Source organism: Pholcus phalangioides, unplaced genomic scaffold (assembly GCF_987345545.1).
Source record: "Pholcus phalangioides strain wild (caught in Gottingen) unplaced genomic scaffold, Ppha-v1.0 ptg000004l_1, whole genome shotgun sequence".
Lineage (NCBI taxonomy): Eukaryota > Metazoa > Arthropoda > Arachnida > Araneae > Pholcidae > Pholcus > Pholcus phalangioides.
In genome coordinates, this window is record NW_028301597.1 from 566,222 (window position 1) to 586,555 (window position 20,334).

General features: G+C 38.4%; 1 protein-coding gene and 1 non-coding gene across 2 annotated transcripts in view; one reads left to right on the forward strand and one right to left on the reverse strand.

Annotated features, from left to right (window-relative positions):
- kdn (citrate synthase) overlaps positions 1-10,655 on the forward strand; it is a 22,228-nt gene extending 11,573 nt beyond the window's left edge. Inside the window, exons 6-10 of the mRNA XM_089255077.1 lie at positions 1,927-2,126; positions 3,383-3,512; positions 4,040-4,141; positions 4,382-4,591; positions 7,748-10,655. Of these exons, the coding sequence (XP_089111203.1) occupies positions 1,927-2,126; positions 3,383-3,512; positions 4,040-4,141; positions 4,382-4,591; positions 7,748-7,912 (807 nt within the window). The 3' untranslated portion in view covers positions 7,913-10,655. The remainder of the gene's footprint in view (positions 1-1,926; positions 2,127-3,382; positions 3,513-4,039; positions 4,142-4,381; positions 4,592-7,747) is intronic.
- A 4,384-nt stretch (positions 10,656-15,039) lies between these two features.
- On the reverse strand, positions 15,040-15,121 carry TRNAS-AGA (transfer RNA serine (anticodon AGA)). Its single transcript has one exon. It is a non-coding gene; the product is annotated as a tRNA-Ser (tRNA).
- Positions 15,122-20,334: the final 5,213 nt, after the last annotated feature.

Genomic DNA, 20,334 nt, shown 5'->3' on the forward strand with positions numbered 1-20,334 from the left:
TTTTCGAGCTGGTGTAATTCTTGGCTTCATTTTCACTTGGCAGTCCACTGATAAGGTTTGGAATATAATGGGTCTAGGTCAATTCGTTGCGCTCAACTTGTCGCAGGACAATTCGTCGCAGCATCAATTCGTCGTGCTACAAATTTGTATCATCTGTTATCATCTAATAATGATCCAGCTAATTTCTTCCTATTAGGAGGGCTATAACCCTTATGCAAAGCATTAACCATTTCTCTAAATGCATCACTATCGGCTATATTAAAAGGTATATTATTAGCATAAAAAAATTTGGATACTTTTCGATCAAGAACTAGCCTCTGGCGGTTACTTGTTTTAACAATAAATTGTAACATTGGCCTTTTGGTTTTTAGGTTTTGATGTTCCAGCATCCAGAATAATATTCAAATTTTTGCATGTAGAAACATTATCTTCAAGAGGTTGCTTTCTTTTGAATGAAGTAGATGTCTCTTCACTGCATGAAGATTCATTATCATCAGTGTTTGATGAACACAAAAACAAGGAATGAGCTTCCGGTTTCTTGCATTTATTCACATGAGCACGGATTCTTTCCACTTTTGCACTAACTATGGTATTGCAAAACTTACAAGTCACTTGCCATTTGTTATCAGTTTTATTCACCATAGTCCATTCAATGGACTGTTTTCTTGTTTCCCTTTCCCTCTTAAAGGAAAGAAAGTGTTGCAAACAAATACAAAAACTAAAATTATCTAAATACAACTTATTTAGTATTCAGGTAAAGCAAAGGTATATATCTAGAAAAACATTAACTCTTGACCTACATTATTTTTTTCAGAGAATAAGATTGACGTGTTTCAGAATTTATTTGCTTTGTTAGGATTTTTGTTTTTTTAATCATAATTCTAATAAACTGCTATACTATTTTTTATCATTTGGGAACCAGTGTTTCTCCACTAGAGGTGTTTGAACTCTGGTTGTGCTTTAAACACACACTAAACCAGTTAAAATTTTTATCAATATTGATTTAATGTTCTGTGCTAATTATTATTAATATACTTATATACATAATAATTGTCATAAATTACCCAGTCTATTACACTTATTTACAGCATATATAACTTTCTTTCCTTATGCTTCAATATCAAAAACCCTGAAAAAACCCAGTGGGTTGGGTTTTTTCAGAAAAAATAAGTGTTTTTGCCAACCCTGCCTAGGGGAGCCCATGGTGTTGAGACGGTCCTGAATAGAACTCAGATTAGCGGGGAGCTGAATAAATTCTAGGCCAGTGGTTTGGAGGCCAATCTTATTTGCAAAATTTTCATTCAGTATAAATTTACTGAAAAAATTAATTCAATATGTATAAAGGATCTTGCTTCAAGATGAGGGTCAAAGACTGTGGGTAAGACAGGGGAACCACGAGAAAAAAAATGTGCTTCAAAGGGGGCCCACGGGCAAAAAAGGTTAAACGCTGCTTTAGAGAATTCTTTGTTAGACTATTTTGGGAAGACGTTGATGAACACTGATCTCGGCAAGGAAGTCGTGGATGATCACATAAGTTTGAGAGCCACTGGATTAGATCATTGAAGTAGAACTAAGTAGTTTGAATATCTCAGTAAAACTGAAATCATAAATTCACTTTATAAATTTGCATGTGAATGCATTATAAATTTTTCATGTGAGTAGGTTTTTGAAAATAGCTTAAATCCGTCTTCAGGCAAATCGTCAGGAGCATGTTTTTTGGAGACGCAGACTTGAAGAATAAAAAATAGTGTTATTATTTATAGTTTTTTTAATAATAGCAGATTCATTATCTGAAAAAATGTTTCCCTACTATGATTTCCATTTTTTTTTTTCATTGACACAATAGCATTTGAATCGATTTATTTATAAGTGAATTATGTACTGTCCGTGCTCATGTATGTTGCTTCTATTTAAAAAAACATTCAGCTCGTCTATGATGATGCCATGAGCCTCATTGCAAAACTTACGCCCATTGCTGCAACAATATACAGGAATTTGTACAGGGAAGGCAGCAGTATTGGAGCCATTGATGTAAACAAAGACTGGTCCCAAAACTTTACATCAATGCTTGGTTATGAAGACCAGACTTTCACCGAACTCATTCGTCTCTACCTCACGATTCACAGGTAAAAACAAAATAAAATCAGAATTTGTGCTGTATGAAGTTATATTTTTAATTTAATTGTATCATTTGATTGTGCTGATCGCCAGTGCACAGACTCAGAAAATTTTTCATAGAAAAATACATTCATCAATTTCACTGATCCAGTCAGTGCACTAGCCATTTGAATTCTCAATATTTTTTATGTGCAGGTTTATTTCTGCAAAAATTGAATGGACAACTCAATCTTTTCTGAGCTGTAAAATAACAATCTGAGAATTTGAGTGGGTTTATAAGCAGAATTCTCATCGTGAGGTTTTATAAACTTTTTGAACAGAAATTAAATCTAAATCTTCTCATCAAAGGCAAGGCCTGTTTCTCATAAGTTCAGGCCCTGGACAAATATGCATTTTTGGGGGCTCATTTTCAAATACAAATACAAATACAACGCCACAACAGGCAAATTGCCCAACGAGGTGGCTGACTTAAGAACATCATGGATCCCCGAGCCCCTACCTACTATTGCTACACCACACATGCACCCCCCCCCCACCCCCGCGGAACCCCCCAACGAATCGGTACATGCGGGAATGTGCGTGTACGTGTAGTGCAACCTGACGTAAAGTTTGTTTCTGTGTAATGTTTGTTATGTGTAGTGCTGTCATCTGCCCCCAGTTTTACTAACTATGAGTGAAGTGTTATGGTTGAATGATTTACAGTTGTAGGACTGTTGCTCTCTGTGGCGAGACTTTTTAACGGGGAGATCGGCTCGCATTTGCGCCTTGAAGTTGGGAACCACAGAAAACCAACTTCAGCCGACCACCACTGTGGGGTTCGAACCCGGATCCTCGCATCACGAGTCCGGCACTATAACCACTTGACCACCACAGCTTATATATAAAGTATTCTTTGAGACAGGCATGGGAAGGATAGGGGGGAAGCATGCCTATAATACAAAAGGCACCTAACTTCAGAGCCCTGTTTGCCCGTGCAACAAAAATTGGCATATTTAAAAAAAATTACCCTTTATATTATATATTTACCAATTTCTATTAATTTAAATGTCTTTTGGAAGGTGGCGACTTAAAATTTCTAGTGAAGAAAATTTCTGTGGGTCCCTCCAAGCCTTTTGTGCCCCCCTGCAAAGGTTTATTCTTTGTATATGCCCCTGGTCAAAATATTTTCCATTAAAGAAGAGCTATTATAGGCAAGAATTTTATGTTACTATATTGGAAAAAAAATTGAAAAATTCAGAACATTAAATTTTTTTCAATATTGCAGCGATCATGAAGGTGGTAATGTAAGTGCTCACACAACACATCTTGTTGGCAGTGCTTTATCTGATCCCTACTTGTCATTTTCTGCTGGAATGAATGGTCTGGCTGGACCTCTTCATGGCTTAGCAAATCAGGTATATGGTTATAGCTACGTACATATATGCTACTATGATTTGTAATGTGACCAACTGGAATTTGATCATCATGGGTTTTCTCTATTAGCAGAACGTATTTAATGCTTTAAATGGGACTAACATGTGCTACAGATGCCCAAGAGCCAGATTAATATCCAAGGCACAAATCTTTACATTTTTTAGTTTTTCAACCTCTAATTAACTTGCTTGAGGGGGGCCTTTGGGCATCGCCCCCAGTTGTTACATTAAAGTTCAGAGATATTTTTTATGTTCTAGAAATTTAATGAATTAAAAAGTGCAATTAAATTTAATGAATTGAACTTCTAGTAAATTAGAGAGAAAATAATTTTCATATGTTGGTATAGCTAGCGTTATAATCTGTTCTTTAAATTTTAATGAAGTTAAAAAAATTTGAAATTTGTTTCTTTTTTTCAATAATTTAAAATTTCAATCCTTTCCCAATAATTTTAATTATGTTGATATTATGTACAAGTTATGACTGCTGTTCTTTTGTTTATAATATGCAGGAAGTATTGGTTTGGCTGACGAAATTGCAGAAAGAACTTGGGAATGATGTTACTGAAGAACACTTGAAGGAATTTGTCTGGAAGACTCTTAAATCTGGACAAGTACGGTGATTTTATATTTCCTTATAAAGTTTTAATATTTTTATTATTACAGTCGAACTCACTTATGCAAACACAGAATTATTTGAATTTTCAACAGTGGTTTTAATAAAAAGCTAGAAATATCTTAATGTTTGTTTTAATGTATTGCTGTTTAAGGAAAGGTTACTATATATTATTACTTGATACACATATTTTTGGAAAATCTTGTAATTTAAAATTATTGTTCTTTATACATTGCAGGTTGTGCCAGGTTATGGCCATGCTGTGTTGCGAAAAACGGATCCTCGATATGTGGCTCAGCGGGAATTTGCTCTTAAACACCTTCCCAGTGACCCCATGTTCAAGTTAGTATCCAGCATTTACAAAGTCGTGCCTCCCATCCTTTTGGAGTTGGGAAAAGTGAAGAACCCTTGGCCAAATGTTGATGCCCACAGTGGTGTGCTTCTGCAGGTAAGCATATCGTTGTTTCCAGAAGTTCAAGAAATTTTTGATTATTATTCTGTGGGATTAGGATGTTATTTAGGATTGAATTAAATGCAAATGATGGAAAATTTTAATAATTGTAGAATTTGTAAATGAGATGCCACTCTTGGTCCACAAATTAGTGTTATTTATCAAGATTCATGGATTGGTATTTTTTTCAAGTGCCTTCACGTATACCTGAGGGAAATTCCTTGGCAAGCTGTATTTGGTTCACAAGCCATAGCTTGTACACCCCTGTTCGAAAACATGTTCCTCCTCACATTTATCACATTTACACACTGTCCCAAAAGTTATCATTTGAGGGAAAGGCACGAGTATGTAAATAAAGCACAAGTAAATACAATACTTTTGAAATACTATTTAAACTTCTCAGAAGCCGGTCTCTACAGATATGCTGGACAGTTGGACTATATCTTTTCTAGTCACATTCATCCTTCAGGAAAGTCCTAAATTGCATAAGTGATTGGAACTTGTGTGCATCTGGTTCCTCAGGTTCAGGTCTCTACAGAAGCTGGTTTATGAAAAATTAGGTTCCTTTGTTTCTTTGTAGAAGATCTTTTCACTCTTTATCAACATCTTTCCAGTTGACTTTTCTTTTGGCTGAATGCCTCAGCAAGTTTGAATTCTTTGTTTATCTTCTGACAAATGCCCCTTTCAGCTAGCACCATACTAGAGATAGGCCTATTTCCAGCGTGGTGGCTGTTTCAACTTGGGAATGTTTTGACTGCTCGCTTTGGTATAAGAGTGGTTCTCAAAATGGGAATCACAGTTCCTGGGGTGTTGTGGTGAGCTTGCAATATTCATATGTGCCTGTTCTTTGTTTCAAATTGGTTCTTTTTAGGTTGCTCCGTGAAGCCAAACTTTGACTAAGGCAAGTAAGCCTCTGTTGAAGAAAGTTTGAGAGCCGATGCTGTATACAAGGCCTGAGCGAGGGGGGGGGGGAGGTCTGGTTCCCCCTCTAAAATGTGAGAAAATGATGGAAAAAAGGGGAAGGAAAAGATGGTCAAATCCATTGTTCTATTACTTTGCCTCCCCCCACACCACTCCGAAATGAAAGTGGTCCCCCTCTGAACGAAATTTCTAACTACAGGCCTGGCTCTATACCTATATCTGTTCTCCTTCAGTCTGTTATTAGAATCGTCTGACAGGGACTCCTCTTCTCGTAAACAAGCTGCCATAAAAAAGTGTCATTTTTTGCAGCGGCCTTAACAATGCTTCGAAAATATTTTATTTTCCTTGTTTTGATCAGATTTATGTATCGCCAACCTTTATCAAGGATATCATGGCAAGCTATTGAGATTTATGATTGCCTGTTTAGTGCTTTGAAGTGGTTCTTTTTTAGACTATATGCCTCCCCCCCCCCCCAAGAGGGTAGCGACAGTGCCGTCTTAACGCATGGGCCCCTCAAGAGAACAAGGGGGCCTCACAAAAATGAGAACCTGTTCAAATTTTCGAGAATTTGCCAGGTAGGGTCTCAGAAAAATCACTTGGCTCGGGGGCCCATGATGCTCTTAAGACGGCCCTGGGTAGCGATCCTTACTTTGAACCACTGTATTAGGATAATAGACATTTAGAGAAAGAAACCCCTTTTCAAATAGTCATATCCAGAGAGTGGCAAAATTTCTAAGATTGGCCCTGCCCACTGGAGTAGACATTATGGATCATTTTCTCTGCATACTTTTTATGAAATGATTGAAATTTCAGAGAATTCGCCACATAGGGCTTCAGAAAAATCATTTGGCCCGGGGCCCACGATGCTCTTAAGACGGCCCTGGTGCTACACCAGTTATGCTCCCCCTAAAATTCATTCAAAAAGAATGAAATGATTTCCTAGTGTGTCTGTATTTTTGTGCGTCCTGTGTCCTATCCAGGATTGTTCAAGATGTGTGTCCATTGAATGTGGAGACCGCCCATACCATCACAGAACCTCCACCCTGATATCTGCTGAAATATGAGCATAGCTATTCCCTCAAATCGTGACACAATACCTTGTATATACATTGGAACCATCCAAGTTCCATTTCATAACTTCATGGTTTTGAGTCTATTCCAACTCAAAATTGAGGGGGGGGGGGGTTGCGTGTTTGAATGTAGTACTTTGAGAGGGCTAGTTGATGAACAATTTTCATATGAACCATAAAGCCAGTTGTTTTTAATTCTTAAAGCCGTATCTGGCGATATATTCAAACCATGGGCCCGAGCAGTTCCACTAACAAACATCCCCTGGGTAGACACCATTATCAACCTATTACCATATGAAGTCATATATAGAGGTCTTCCTGAGTGAGATTTTGGATTGTAAGGTGTGTTACGGGCTAAATGTGATAAATTATGCTTTTGCATAATTTAATTTTAATTAATTTTAATAATTGCCTTTGAAAAATATTCAATAGGCTTACTTTTCAACTTCAATCTTAAAATTTCATTAATCTTGTATACAGAAAGCTACATTGATTTTGCTGTCTTGTAAACAAAAGTCTCTCTCGCATCTTATTCCATGTTACTGCATTTATTGCTTTTCAGGCCATGCGTTTACGATTAAGTGTTTCAAATTTACATACATTCACCAGTTTCCATTAACTTTTAGGACATGCAATTTTAACAAATTGACAGTTATAAATTCATTTTTTATTATTTTATGAAAAATGTTCTTTATATTATGGGAAAAAAATGTTTTTCCTTTTGTGTGAATAAATTGCATTTCATTACGCCACATGCTAAAAAAGTTATACAGAAGAAACAAGAGTCTATAAATTTTTGGGACGTGTAATTCCTTAAAATTTTCGCTACAATACACATTACCTTTTGATTGTTATTATGGAGTACAAAATTGCGTCAATCAAAAATGCATTTGGAATGCATACTTTTAAAACCACATTTTTTTATTGCTTTTAAAACTGAATTTTTAATTTATTAAATTTTTGTTCAAATTAATTTTTTCTTCATTTGATTATTAAATTTTTCCAAACATTCTCACAAGCAAACATTCAACAACAGCTTTGATGGATTGTGATTCCTCTCAATATAATGATGGCCCCTATACAACAATATTTTTTGTAGGTTCCGAGAATATTATTAAATCAAGATTTCTTTATATTCACATATATATATTTCTCCTTGCAGTATTATGGAATGAAGGAAATGCAGTTCTACACTGTGCTTTTTGGTGTATCCCGTGCTCTCGGTGTCTTGGCTTCCCTTGTATGGGACAGGGGACTCGGCCTCCCAATCGAGCGTCCAAAATCAATGACCACTGATGGACTTATGAAACTTGTAGGTGCCATTTAGAAACAGCAATACTCAGCACTGCATTGAGTCCACCGAATCAGACTGTTATTTAGTATGTATGAAAGTTATATCTGTAATCGAGTAAGTTTTGTCTCGACCAGTAAAAGAAGGGCTTGCCCGTTTGTTTTGTATACATAGGTCATAGGGTTGAGAAAAGCTTGTGATAGAATTTTTTTTAGTTACGTTTTTTTTTTTTTAATTTTGTTTCTTCACAAAATCTAGAAAACGTTTCTGATAGAATAATATATCTTGATTACAAAAGAGCTTCCTATTGTAATAGGACAAAAAATGAAAATTTTTTTTCTTTTGTATCTTACGTTTTCTTATAAAAAACAACATGGGAAGTTTAAAAGATTGGAGAAAATGAAAGCTGTACCAAATATAAAGCAATAGCTTACCATTATGGCCCATGCAACTATGTTTTATGTTCTATTATCCTGCATCTCAACGGGTAAAGAAAAATATCTATTCAAAGAATTCCACCAGCTCTAGAAATTACATTAGATCTGTATGTTTGTGTGTATATCAAGGGGGAAAATATTACTTGTATCGAAAATGTTCTTTTAGTGATAAGCACAACTTCTTAGGTATTTGTGATGTAAAAAATATTTGCGGTGTGTGATAAAAAAAAATTGTGATTTCTGTTTCATTTGCGGTCTCTAGATGTAAGTGGCTTGTCTGTTTTATCCCATCTTACTTCTTTGCATCTTATTGGAATCTCATTCTCGTCTTGTGCTGATCTGTAGTAATATTATTACTTTTTTTTCCATTCTCTAAAGATTCAGACTCCATTGAATATTTCTAAAATAACAGTAAATTATAAGTGATTAGTTGATATTATCGTGCATTGCATTTTTATTGCTTGTGATATGTTTTGCTTTTCTCTGCGGTGTTGTGTCTAATATATTGCAGCTTATTCCTTTCCACCCATCTTAATGGACTGTATTTCTTCTGTGTTTTGTTGGTAATTGTTATAATTCAAATCATCATTAAGATGTAAATTAACACACACATATATATATGTATTAAATTTTTTTCACTATTTTGAAGATTATAAAATGATTAATTATAATCGTTGATTAGTTCGGTTTTACCCTCTAATAATAAAATAATTGTTAAAACTTAGTTATTTTTTTAAATTATCCCTGACTTACCTGTTTCCCCCTTCATTATCAAACCCTCCCCCCCCCCCCCCCCACTCTTAAGAGTTGTGTGGAAAGGATAGATGCTGTGATTTGTTTAAAAAATTTTCCTTTTCGTGATAGGTGACTGTGATCCTCTCGATAAATTTTTTTTTTTTTTTTCATTGATTCCGGTGAAGGATAAGTTTTTTTGTTTTTTTTTTAAATTTATTCATGATCATATTCATTATAGTCTGTATTTAAATTTTAAACATGAAATTTTTTCCCCCATTCTCTTTTCTTGGATAATTTCCGAATGACCTGTGCCTGTTGACTTGCTTTCTCACTCACACTGGGGCTTCCACACATTTTAGAGATTAGGAAAATATTTTCTCCAAGCATTTTCTGTGAAGAAAAGGCTTTTTCCCTCCCTTTCTCCTCACATTTTCAAAGTTTTACCTATTGGGGATTTTTTTTATTCTTCATTGCCTATTTCAGTTTTTTTTCATGCAGCATAAACTGATATGCTATTGAAAACGTGTATAACGAATCTCAAGACATTTTATGTAAGAACTGCCAGAAACGTGCTTTGAATACCTTAAATTCATTCTTTTATCAGTTTATTCTTTCTTTCTCCTCTGAGTTTTTGTTTTGGAGTTATTGAAATTAATGTTTGGCATAGTCAACCAAGCTTAATTGTTTAAAAAAAATTATAGACAATTTTAAAGCAGCCTGGTGTGTAAATGTTTCATTGATATCATTTGAATAACAGAAGCCTCTTTCACGAGTATATTTTTATATTTTTTTCGTTGTCAATGCTTGATAATGTTATTCATTCATGTGCATGACCTGCTATAGTCGTATTACCCCCTACAAATAACGTTTGTGTATACAAATATTGATTACTATTATTGTAGAATGGAGAATTTTCTAAATATATGAAGTTTCTAAGAATTTTAAGAATTCTCATGAATTTTTTTCTAAATATTCAGACACTTATATGAAAAGAGAAACTTCATATTTGTTTTGAATTTTTTATTGAAGTCATATTAGGATATAATGGTGTATTATGACACACTGATTAAAAATAAAAGTTTCTCGGAATTAATAGAAATCCAACAAACAATGTCAGCGAGAATTTTTAGAGAATATTTTAGTTTTCAATATCCCTGAACAGAAGGTGCCCTTTATTTTTACTTCAGTGTATTTGTTCAACCTAATTCATATAATGCTGTGCCGTTACCTGTCAATACTTTAAAGAGGTATCGATTCTGTATGAAATGCTAAAAGTTTCAATTTTATTAAGTATAAATATTAAGGTAAGGGAAAATATTGTGTTTTTGCGGTAAATGAAGGTTTGAGAGAATATTTGTTTTCATGTACGTTTCGAAATATTTCAAGTTCGAGGATATATACATTTTGTCAATTCATTTTTACAGATGTTGTTTGCGTGTCACGGTGAAATGATGCATGCTGACATGAGTACAAAATAAATTTGAGTCTGTGCACTTATGCTCAATCATTTTTTTAATATTTTCAAATTTGAGCTGGTATCAGTGTATTTTTTCCTTTCTACAAAGAAATCACTTCATGATTAGGTTGGAATAAATTTTAACACCCGATTTTGTGCTTTTATTTCTTTCAACAACCATTACTGTTTCTTAAATTCTGTAGATAGATACGTTGTTACATCATAATTTATAGAATGATTCATGTTATTCCGATATAGTCATTCTTATCATATTCAGAGATTTGTTCGATGTACAGAGCACATTATAGCCTTTATCTTCTCCATCATTGCTTCTTAATTGGTGGAGAGTTTTGTTTAAAATGGCTATACACTATGCTGTCCTACTTTTACTTAAATTGTTATAGAATATGAAGACTCGCCAATCCATCTTGATGAATTTTGATGAATTTCACGGCATTTATTTCTTTCCCGTACCTTAAGTATGGCTCTGTGTCTAAATCACTCTTGTGGTTGTTCACGTGCTTTCACACCCTCAAGGTTGCTGTTTTCGTCCCTTGCCCACCAGGCCATTCTTTGGTCACTCAGATGCTTGCAGTTAGTCATCCAAGTGGTATGGGTTTTTTAAACGACAATATCTCGTTAAAATTCAAAACAAAAACAGCTTTGCGAATATCAGGGCAACAAGAAAGTTTTCTTCTTTGAAAGCTTTCCAGAATCAGTGATTTCTAAGAGTTCTGTGCGTTTGATCATGCGGAACCCTGTCTGTGACCAGTGCCGCAACTGGGGGGGGGGGGGGTGTTTGGTGCCCGAGGCGCTGGGCTAAAGAGGGTACTGAACTCAGCTCTTAACTGCTACACTACACTGGGGAGCCAAAATGTTTGCTTGCTCCGGCTAACAAAGCATCTAATTGTGGCCCTGCCTGTGACAGCTTTTTGGGGTTCCGGATGATCAAATGCCATGGAACCCTTAAAAATCGTGGAATCCTTTCGAGCTTTCAAAGAAAACTTGTTACTGATACTCGAAAAGCTGTTCTTTATTTTGAATTTTAACGAGATTAAATCTTAAAATGAGTCTTAACAAGAGTCCTAACCGGGCATGGCACTGGGACAACTTTCATAGAAGCTTCCCCAATAAGATCTGGCTCAATAATTTATGAAAACAAATAAAACTAAGACGGCTTAAAGCCGAAACACTACACTGACGCGACATGATAATTACACCACGTCAGAGACGTGAATTCTTATTCGTGGAAATTATATGACGCAGAAATTCCCACGTAGCGTAATTTCCACATCACAGAATTTCCCCGAATCAGAACTCACGTCTCTGACGTGGTATGATTATCACGTCACTTCAGTGTAGTGTGTTTCGGCTTTGAGCCGTCTCTGAGGCTATGATGCTGTTGAGACGGCAGTAGGGGGAACAACTTCTGTTTTATTTTTTTATAAATAAAGCTTATTCAAAATTTGAGTTCCATGGAACAGCCTCATTAAGGGTTCCGTGAGAAGTTTCAGGTTGGAAACCCCTGACCTCTTAGACAGACTGAGCATGTGAATAACCGAAAGACCTGGTGGGCAGTGGCGGATTAAAGTCGGTCGAGGCCCCGGGCGCAAAAGAAAATATTGGGCCCCTTAAATTAAAGAAAAAGTGTGAAGTTTGGGGTTTTCGGGGTCCTTTATAGAAGAGTCGGGGGCCCCGGGAGCGTGCCCGCCGTGAAATCCGCCTCTGCTGGTGGGCGAGGGATGTGAACGACCAAAAGAGTGATTTAGACACAGGCATGTTTACGGTGGGGGGCACCAAGTGGGTTATAGCCCAAGGCTGCTTATTTGGAGGAATGAGTATTCAATAAGAACAAGACTAGAAGGGAGGCGGAAGAACCACCGCTGTGCGGTCTTTTAAGGCATCGTGCTGGACTCGCAATGTGACGATCCAGGTTCGAATCCTGTTGACGGCACCAGGGCCGTAGCGTGCCTTCTCGGAGCCCAGAGGGCAGACATTATGGGGACTTAAGAGGGGGAAAAATAGTGCAAAATTACATTATTTGTGAGGTCTCATTCCGCCCGGACAATGCCCCAGCCTAGTTGCGGTCGGCTGAAGTTGGCTTTCCAATTTTCAGGAGCGAATGTTCGTCGGTCTCAAGTATTTCATCTCATTTGGAAGAGAGTCTCGGAACGAGTAGGCATACCTTTAACATGATACTTAACATGAAAATTCAATCATATACCATCTTTACTTCAAAATATGGAATCCAGGTGGCAGCACCAGCGAGAACGCGAAACAAGCCCAACTCTGAAAACATTAATACATTAGGGCCGTAGCTAGCCATTCCTGTGCAAGAATTTGAATTTAGTCCCCTTCCAAGTCGACCCTGTGTGGTTGCACATGTTGCACCTGCCCACCCTGGCGGTCACGCATAATGTATTCATGTTGTATTCACATATACAACACGTTCGTGCATGTACCGATTCGTTAAAAATTCTGCAGAGGAATGCATGCAAGGTTTATGTGCAGTCAAGCAGTGGTAGGAGGAAAACCATTAATCCTCCTCCGGAGGGAAGGGTGGTCCGGGGCAAAGCCCTAAGCATAGAGAGGCTCCTAAAATTATGTGGCCCTTGCCAATTGCTCGAATTTCCGCTTGGAAAAATGTGACATTTGTTCAAGCGGCAAATGTTATTTGTCAGCGGCCCTGAATTTCGTTCCTCATGCGTTAAGACAGCCCTTGGGTAATTTATTAAAGAATCGGGCACAATCTCTTCCTTCAATTCAGAGATAAAAAATGGGTGAAATAACACTCAATACCTGAAAATTTATTAATACTGTGGAACCTCTCGATAAAGAAGACCATGGGGACCGAAAACTTCGTCAGTTAATGAATAGTCGAATCCCGTTATAACGAACTCCAAGAGACCGAAGAAATCACTTCGTTGTCACGAAATTTCGTTATAAAGGAATTCGAGGTTTTTGCACTTTAAACTTATCTGGTGGATCAGAAAAGCGTTCGTTAAAACGAAATTTTCGCAATAACGGTATTCGTTAAAATGAGATTCGATCGTAGTGAACTAAATTTGGGGCCCGTCGACGTAATTCAAAAAAGTTTCCGTTAACGGAAGGTGTACGCTAACTGTGAGGTTCCACTGTACCCAGGGCCGTCTTAAGAGTATCATGGGCCCCCGGGCCAATTGATTTTTCAGAGGCCCTACCAAACAAATTCTCGAAAATTTCAACCAGATCTCATTTTTGTGAGGCCCCTTTTCGCTTGAGGCCCCCGGGCCGTGCCAACACCTTCTAGAGCTGCTTTAGAAGGTATTGGCCGTGCCCGGGTGGGCCCATGCCTTAAGAAGGCACTGACTGTACCCGCAGTGGGTAATCATCCCGTTGAAGCCATTTGTGAGAACTGTATACGCATATTTTGGTTAGCAAACAAATGTTCATTGCTGGTGTAGTGGCGCCATCTGTTGTAAACACATGAAAGGGACGTAGCCGAAGATACATGCGCCCTCATGCAACCCTACTTTTCAAGGCTGTCTCGTATATTGAGTACGTAAATAATTTGGTCATTTAGAGCCTGAAAATAACAGAATGCTTCCGCGTACAGTTTTATGCTGCGTTGAAGAAAAATTCGCTATATTGTATACTAAGTTTGTAAATAGGTACGCGGGTATTTCCGTATATTTAGGGGGGGGGGGGTCTCTTAAAAATAACTTTGCCCGAGGACCCTATAATAGGCTACTCTTAAGACGGCCCTGGGTTCCTCAGACGTTCACATTCAACATGTGTGAACGTACCTACAGAAGACTCACAAATGAAGAACGGAAATGCGTGGAATTTTACATCAAACGCATCACTACGTGGTCCCTCTTCACGTCAGTAGTATTTAGGCACTTCAGCCCTCTCTTCAGGAGCGTAGCCAGAAATTTCGTTCGGGGGGCCACTTTCATTTCGGAGGGGGGGGGGGGGGACATTCTCACATTTCCCCAAGTCCCCTCCCGCTTAGCCCTTGACTCTTTTATTTTGCCGTGGTCGATCCCGCCCGCTTAGAACATATTGCCGCTTAATGCAACTCATTTACGTGGTACCAACTCTAATTCGCATTAAGATTTCCCGCTTACAACGTTTTTTCCATGACGGTTTTTTTTTTAAAAAAAACGTTATAAGCGGAATCCGCTGTGTATATAAATATAAATTTACCTTTTTTTCAGTTATAAGGTGAGGAGACTTATTTAATTTTGATTCGGAAATACGACAGTTACAACGTTTAAATACTTTTTCGAAAACCACCATCACGACGCTTTAACTGGGGAAAAACGCTTTAAACGGCAAATCTCCCACATGAGTATTAAATTATTAGTGAAAGTTTTGACCACGGAAATAAGTCGTAGACTACTAGCCGGAAAACGTTTCAAGTGGAAACGTTATAAGTGGGATCCACTGTGTGCACGTATGTTTTTTCTATTAAAAGAATGCTGACATGATATTGATCATTCAGTTTGAATAACTTCCAATGTTATTCAAAGAGGGGGAAAAAAGTTCCTTACCGCAGTCGGTAGGATTCGAACCTACGCGGGGAAACCCCAATGGATTTCTAGTCCATCGCCTTAACCACTCGGCCACGACTGCTTGGCAAGAGCTTACTTAGCTCAGGAGTGTTCAATGCATAGCTCGCGGGCCTCATTTGGCCCTCGGAGGGGGGGGGGGGATGTTCAGGGCCGGACTTAAACAGGTGTGAAGGGCAGTGCCGTCTTAACGCATGGGCCCGGGGGTCTCAAGAGAAAAGTGGCCTCACAAAAAATGAAATGTGGTTGAAATTTCCGAGAATTCACCACGTAGGGGCCTCAGAAAAATCATTTGGCCCGGGGGCCCATTATGCTCTTAAGACAGCCATGGCGAAGGGTGCGGGCGCACCGGGCCGCAAAACGGGATAAAAATACCTTGATTACATTTCGACTTAAACGTTTTTAACAAAGCAAATAGCTTAAATTTCTGTCCAAGAAATCTAAAATTCAAAATTTCAGAGAACCTCCTCCTCCTCCTTGCCAAGCCGAAAGAGGGATGCGGAGGATAGATCTAGTATCTCGGGTGCTGGACTCCAGATGGAGACGCTAAATTCTTTTAAAATTATTCAAAATTACACGAGGGAGGCATTATTCGTGATTGCCAGACTGAAAGACTATCTAGTTGTGGCCCTGGGCAGATAAAGGTTGTGACTGTCAGGCTAGAGAAGTGCCTGGGGGGGGGGGGGGCACACTTGAAATTTATTTCGCTGGGCAGTGAGCAAACTATTGCTGAAGTTTATTGTCGAATGTCTTTCTCAAATGTTTCTTATGACCACGAGATAGTAGTTTAATATTCATTACTTACTAGGTGCAAATGTGAGCCAGGTGTGCACTCATGGTTACTGGGGAGTTGCGAAACTTCATTTTAGAGGGCCGAAAAACTGTTTTCGCACCGGACCGCAAAATACTTAAGCCTGCCCCTGGGTGTGTGGAACGCAGAACATTTTCAGAAAAAAAACATTGGAAACGTTGTGTGGGAAAAACTATTACAGAGTTCTAGAATAAATAATTTCGGGAAGAATGAAAGAAATGATTATAGAGCAAATGGATGAAAATTCAGAGAAATAGCTACGAAATTTTCCAGATTTGATGAAATTTTTGAATTTTTAAAATAATTTCTTGGAATATTTCGCCGAAATATAATATAAATAAGTACAGAATCATTTAAATCATGTGATTTCAGGTTAAAATTAATCCCAGAATTAAATAATTTAATCAAGTAATTAAATGAGAATTTTTTTTCCAGAATCAGTGAAAAAAGAATTAATTCAGAACTAATCAAAACTGATGATTAATAAGAATAATTTCAGAGTTAATAAAAAGTCTTCGATGTTATTTTTATCCCTTATTTTAACGCGGGGGGGGGGGGTCTCATTGGCCACTTCTATTAAGATGCCAATAAATTACACGAATTCTTTTTTGTTTTTTCAAACCGAGCACTACTATACTGTTGCACCTGATTTTTTAGTGCCCCGTACCTCCCACTATGGTGGTCGAGTCGAGTGGTCATAGGTGAAAATCCCCCGGACTCGCATCCGAGCCTCGCCGTCGCAACAGTGGTGCTGGTTTTCTGTGGTTCCCAAATGCGAGCCGATCTCCCCGTTAAAAAGTCTCGTCACAGAGAGCAACAGGCCCACAAACAGTAAAAGTATACAGTCATTACACTTCACTTTTGAAATATAGATGGCAGCACTGAAAAATCAGGCAACACTAGATACGCTCAGACTGTTAGGCACATTTCCGGCACAACTTACTAGGTCGTAAATTGCCCAATGGCGATAGACTTGAGTTGTGCTCGGTTTGAAAGAAAGAAAGTGCTGCTATCTATATTTCAGATCATTGATCATTTTTGTCGCACCACGGTCATTTTCTGCACACGAGGGCTAATTAGACCGGGACCTAAAATTTACTGCCGATTCCGAACGGCAGGCTTGTTTTTTATACTCATCGAGAGGTTGGTGCGCTAACCCCTCGATGGGGGACTCCATGCGGTAGAAATTTTTTCTGCGGTCGTGTCGCCATTTCTGTTGTACCCCTGCGTCAGGAAAGTTTTCTGACAAGGACGAACCGGGTATCGAACTCGCGACACCTCTAAACATCCTTTGTTACTTTAGGTAAGTAATCTTATCGACCTGGGCCTACCGCGCCCTTCTACATTTTAGAAGTAAAGTGAGTAAAATGCAATGATTTTGAATATTCGTACCCTTGAAGGACTGTAGCTCTCTGTGGCACGACTTTTTAACTGGGGGGATCGGCTTGCATTCGCGCCCCGATGTTGGGAACCATAAGAAACTAACTTTAGCCGGCCACCACTATAGCTACTCGAACCCGGGTGCTCGTGATGCAAATCCGTCACTATGACCGTTCGACCACCACAGCGACTGAAATTGCATGAGTTGGTGGTGGCCCGTGCGTTTCGTGGGAAGTTTCAGTTCGGTCCGCCGTGTTTCAAAGGTTGAAGAGACCCCTGGCTTAGATAACGAGAACAACTGTGCACTAAAGGCCGCTACACACTATGACATGACGTGGTTGGGAAAATGACATTCCTACGTCGTATTATGTTCTCCTACTTAGTGGTCTCAACTTCAATACATGTCGAGATTTCCCGCTTACAACGTTTTTTCACGGCGGTTTTTTTGAAAAACATTATGTGCGCGGGAGACACGGTATTTTGCTTTATTTATATGAACATATACAGTACTTCAATTTGTATAAAGAACCTATTTTCCGCCAAAAAAATAAAAACAGATAAGGGTTTCTTACCTTTCTGCCGCTGTGGTGGTCGAGTGGTTATAGTGACGGACTCGCGATGCGAGGATCCGGGTTCGAACCCCACAGTGGTGGTCGGCTGAAGTTGGTTTTCTGTGTTTCCCAACTTCAGATCTCCCCGTTAAAAAGTCTCGCCACAGAGAGCAACAGTCCTACAACGATAAATCATTCAATCATAACACTTCACTCATAGTTAGAAAAACTGGTGGCAGATAGCAGCACTACACATAACAAGCATTACAGAGAAACAAAAAAAAACTTCACGTCAGGTTTCACTACACGTACATTCCCGCATGTACCGATTCGTTGGGGGGTGCATGTGTGGTGTAGCAGTAGTAGGTAGGGCCTCCAAAAAATGGCTCGGGGATCCATGATGTTCTTATGTCAGCCACCTCGTTGGGCAATTTGCCTGTTGTTGGGGCGTTGTATTTGTATTATACATGGATGGTAATGATAGGGCTCGAATTTTTATGCCATGTCATACTTTTTTATGACAAGCCATATTTTGGGCATTTTTGAGCAATTGGTCATATTTAAGGAATTTTCAAGCGATAGATAATTTTTTTTGGGAGTATTTTATCAACGAAAACTTCAGTCTGTAGGTATTTTCTTCAGAGATATACAGTAGTTGGGCATGGGCACTTACCAGGGGCGTCGAAAGTGTTCCGAATCTGCGGGTGCTTGTCTTTCTAGGAAACGTGGTTGCTTATTAAGGAAGTAAATTTTGATTTATGAATGAATTTTGGGGAGTGCTCGGACCCGTTATAAAAATTTCCGTGGGGTGCTCAAGCACCCACAGCTCCACCCGGCTCCTACGCTACTGTCACTTAAAATGAAGTGTTGCCTCTTTTTCTTTCTTTATTCTGGAATTTTTTTTTTGCATTACTAGTAGTAGTAGTAGCCACCTCTTTATTTTCTCGGAGGATAAGATCCTTTTGATATGTTTCTGAAGGGAGACCCTGAATGACACGTGTGAAAGATATTCATTCGGGCACTCCAAATCTTCAAATCTTCGGGTTCAATGCATTTTCATCATGCACCTAGGGATTTATGTCAGGAGGGCAGGCTTGGTTTTGCCACTGCTCCCGTCATTGTAAAATTTCAAAGATCTGTAACAATTTTTTTTTCGCATTATGTTTTAAAGTAAAAATAATTTGTTCATTTTTTTTCAACCCTAAAATTACCACTCCCTCAAGTTTGGTAGCTCCCGTCCCCCCGCCCCTTCCTGTAATTTCGGCACTGCTTAAAATTGAGTGTTCAGAGTAAAAAGTTACGGAATTTATTTTGAAGAGAATATTTTCAGTACCGAGTAAGGACAATAAGAGGTTGCACCCCCCCCCCTCCCCCCACTGAACTCCAGCTCCGCCGGCACTCGATTTGGGACGTATTTCCGTCTTGCCCTGTCGTATTTGCTGCACTGAGCAGGATGGTGCCGTTGAATCTACAGAACTTTAACCTGTATGCCCTTAGGAGTGGGTAAGAGAGTGCACCAGAAGCCTTTCCATGCTAATAATTCCTTTTTTCGGTCTAATAATTTCAACTTTTGAAAACTAATTAGTACCTTAAAATGGTACAACTTTGTACCAAGGTTACAACATTGTGTCACACGCGATTTCCAAACGTCAACGCGTTCTAGCGGTGAATGGTTGCGAAAGTAGAAGTTCGGAAAAACACTGGTAGGAAGGTGCACGTATGCACAGGTAATGTTGGGTAAGAATAACTTTCCCAGTTATCCCACGTGCTTATCAGAAAATTATTGGTGATTTGCAAGTTTTTGGTGTTCATCAAAAACTGAGAAGAGTCTCCTCTGGTTAGACCAGCGGTTCTCAACCGGTGCGGGCTCCGCGGCAGCTCAAGGAAAAAAAACCCCAGTAAATTTGAAAAAAAAATAATTATTAATTATTATTTGAATAATAAAAATAAGTCAAACTTACGCCTCCGGATAAGATAAAAAAATAGGCCTCCGGGGCTCCGCCATAGAAATTACATACCGGAAAGGGCTCCGTGGGTCAAAAAAAATTGAGAACCGCTAGGTTAGACCATTTAGGGTTTCCTGAGAGATCTGGCAAAAGTATACTGTAATGCTTGTATAATGCTTATTTCAATGTTATCTACTACAAATTGGTGCATTGGGTGGTGCTTTTATAAACGTTTTTTTGTTTTTGTTTACAAATACAAATACAAATACAAATACAACGCCACAACAGGCAAAATGCCCAACGAGGTGGCTGATAAAAAGATGCCCATAAAAATATGGTTGTCATATGTTTCAAAAATACAGCAACCCAATTAAAAATGCAATTAACACAAATTACAAACAATATATACACATGATAAAATATTATACAATGCCCATAAAGAATACTTATGGTTGTCTTATTCTAAGAATGGATAGCTTCTCGATCTACCCCAACATGTTTATCGTATTTCTTTTTAAACGTGTCAATTGTGTTACAATTTACTACCTCCGGGGGTAAGCTATTCCATTTATTAACAACCCTATTGGAG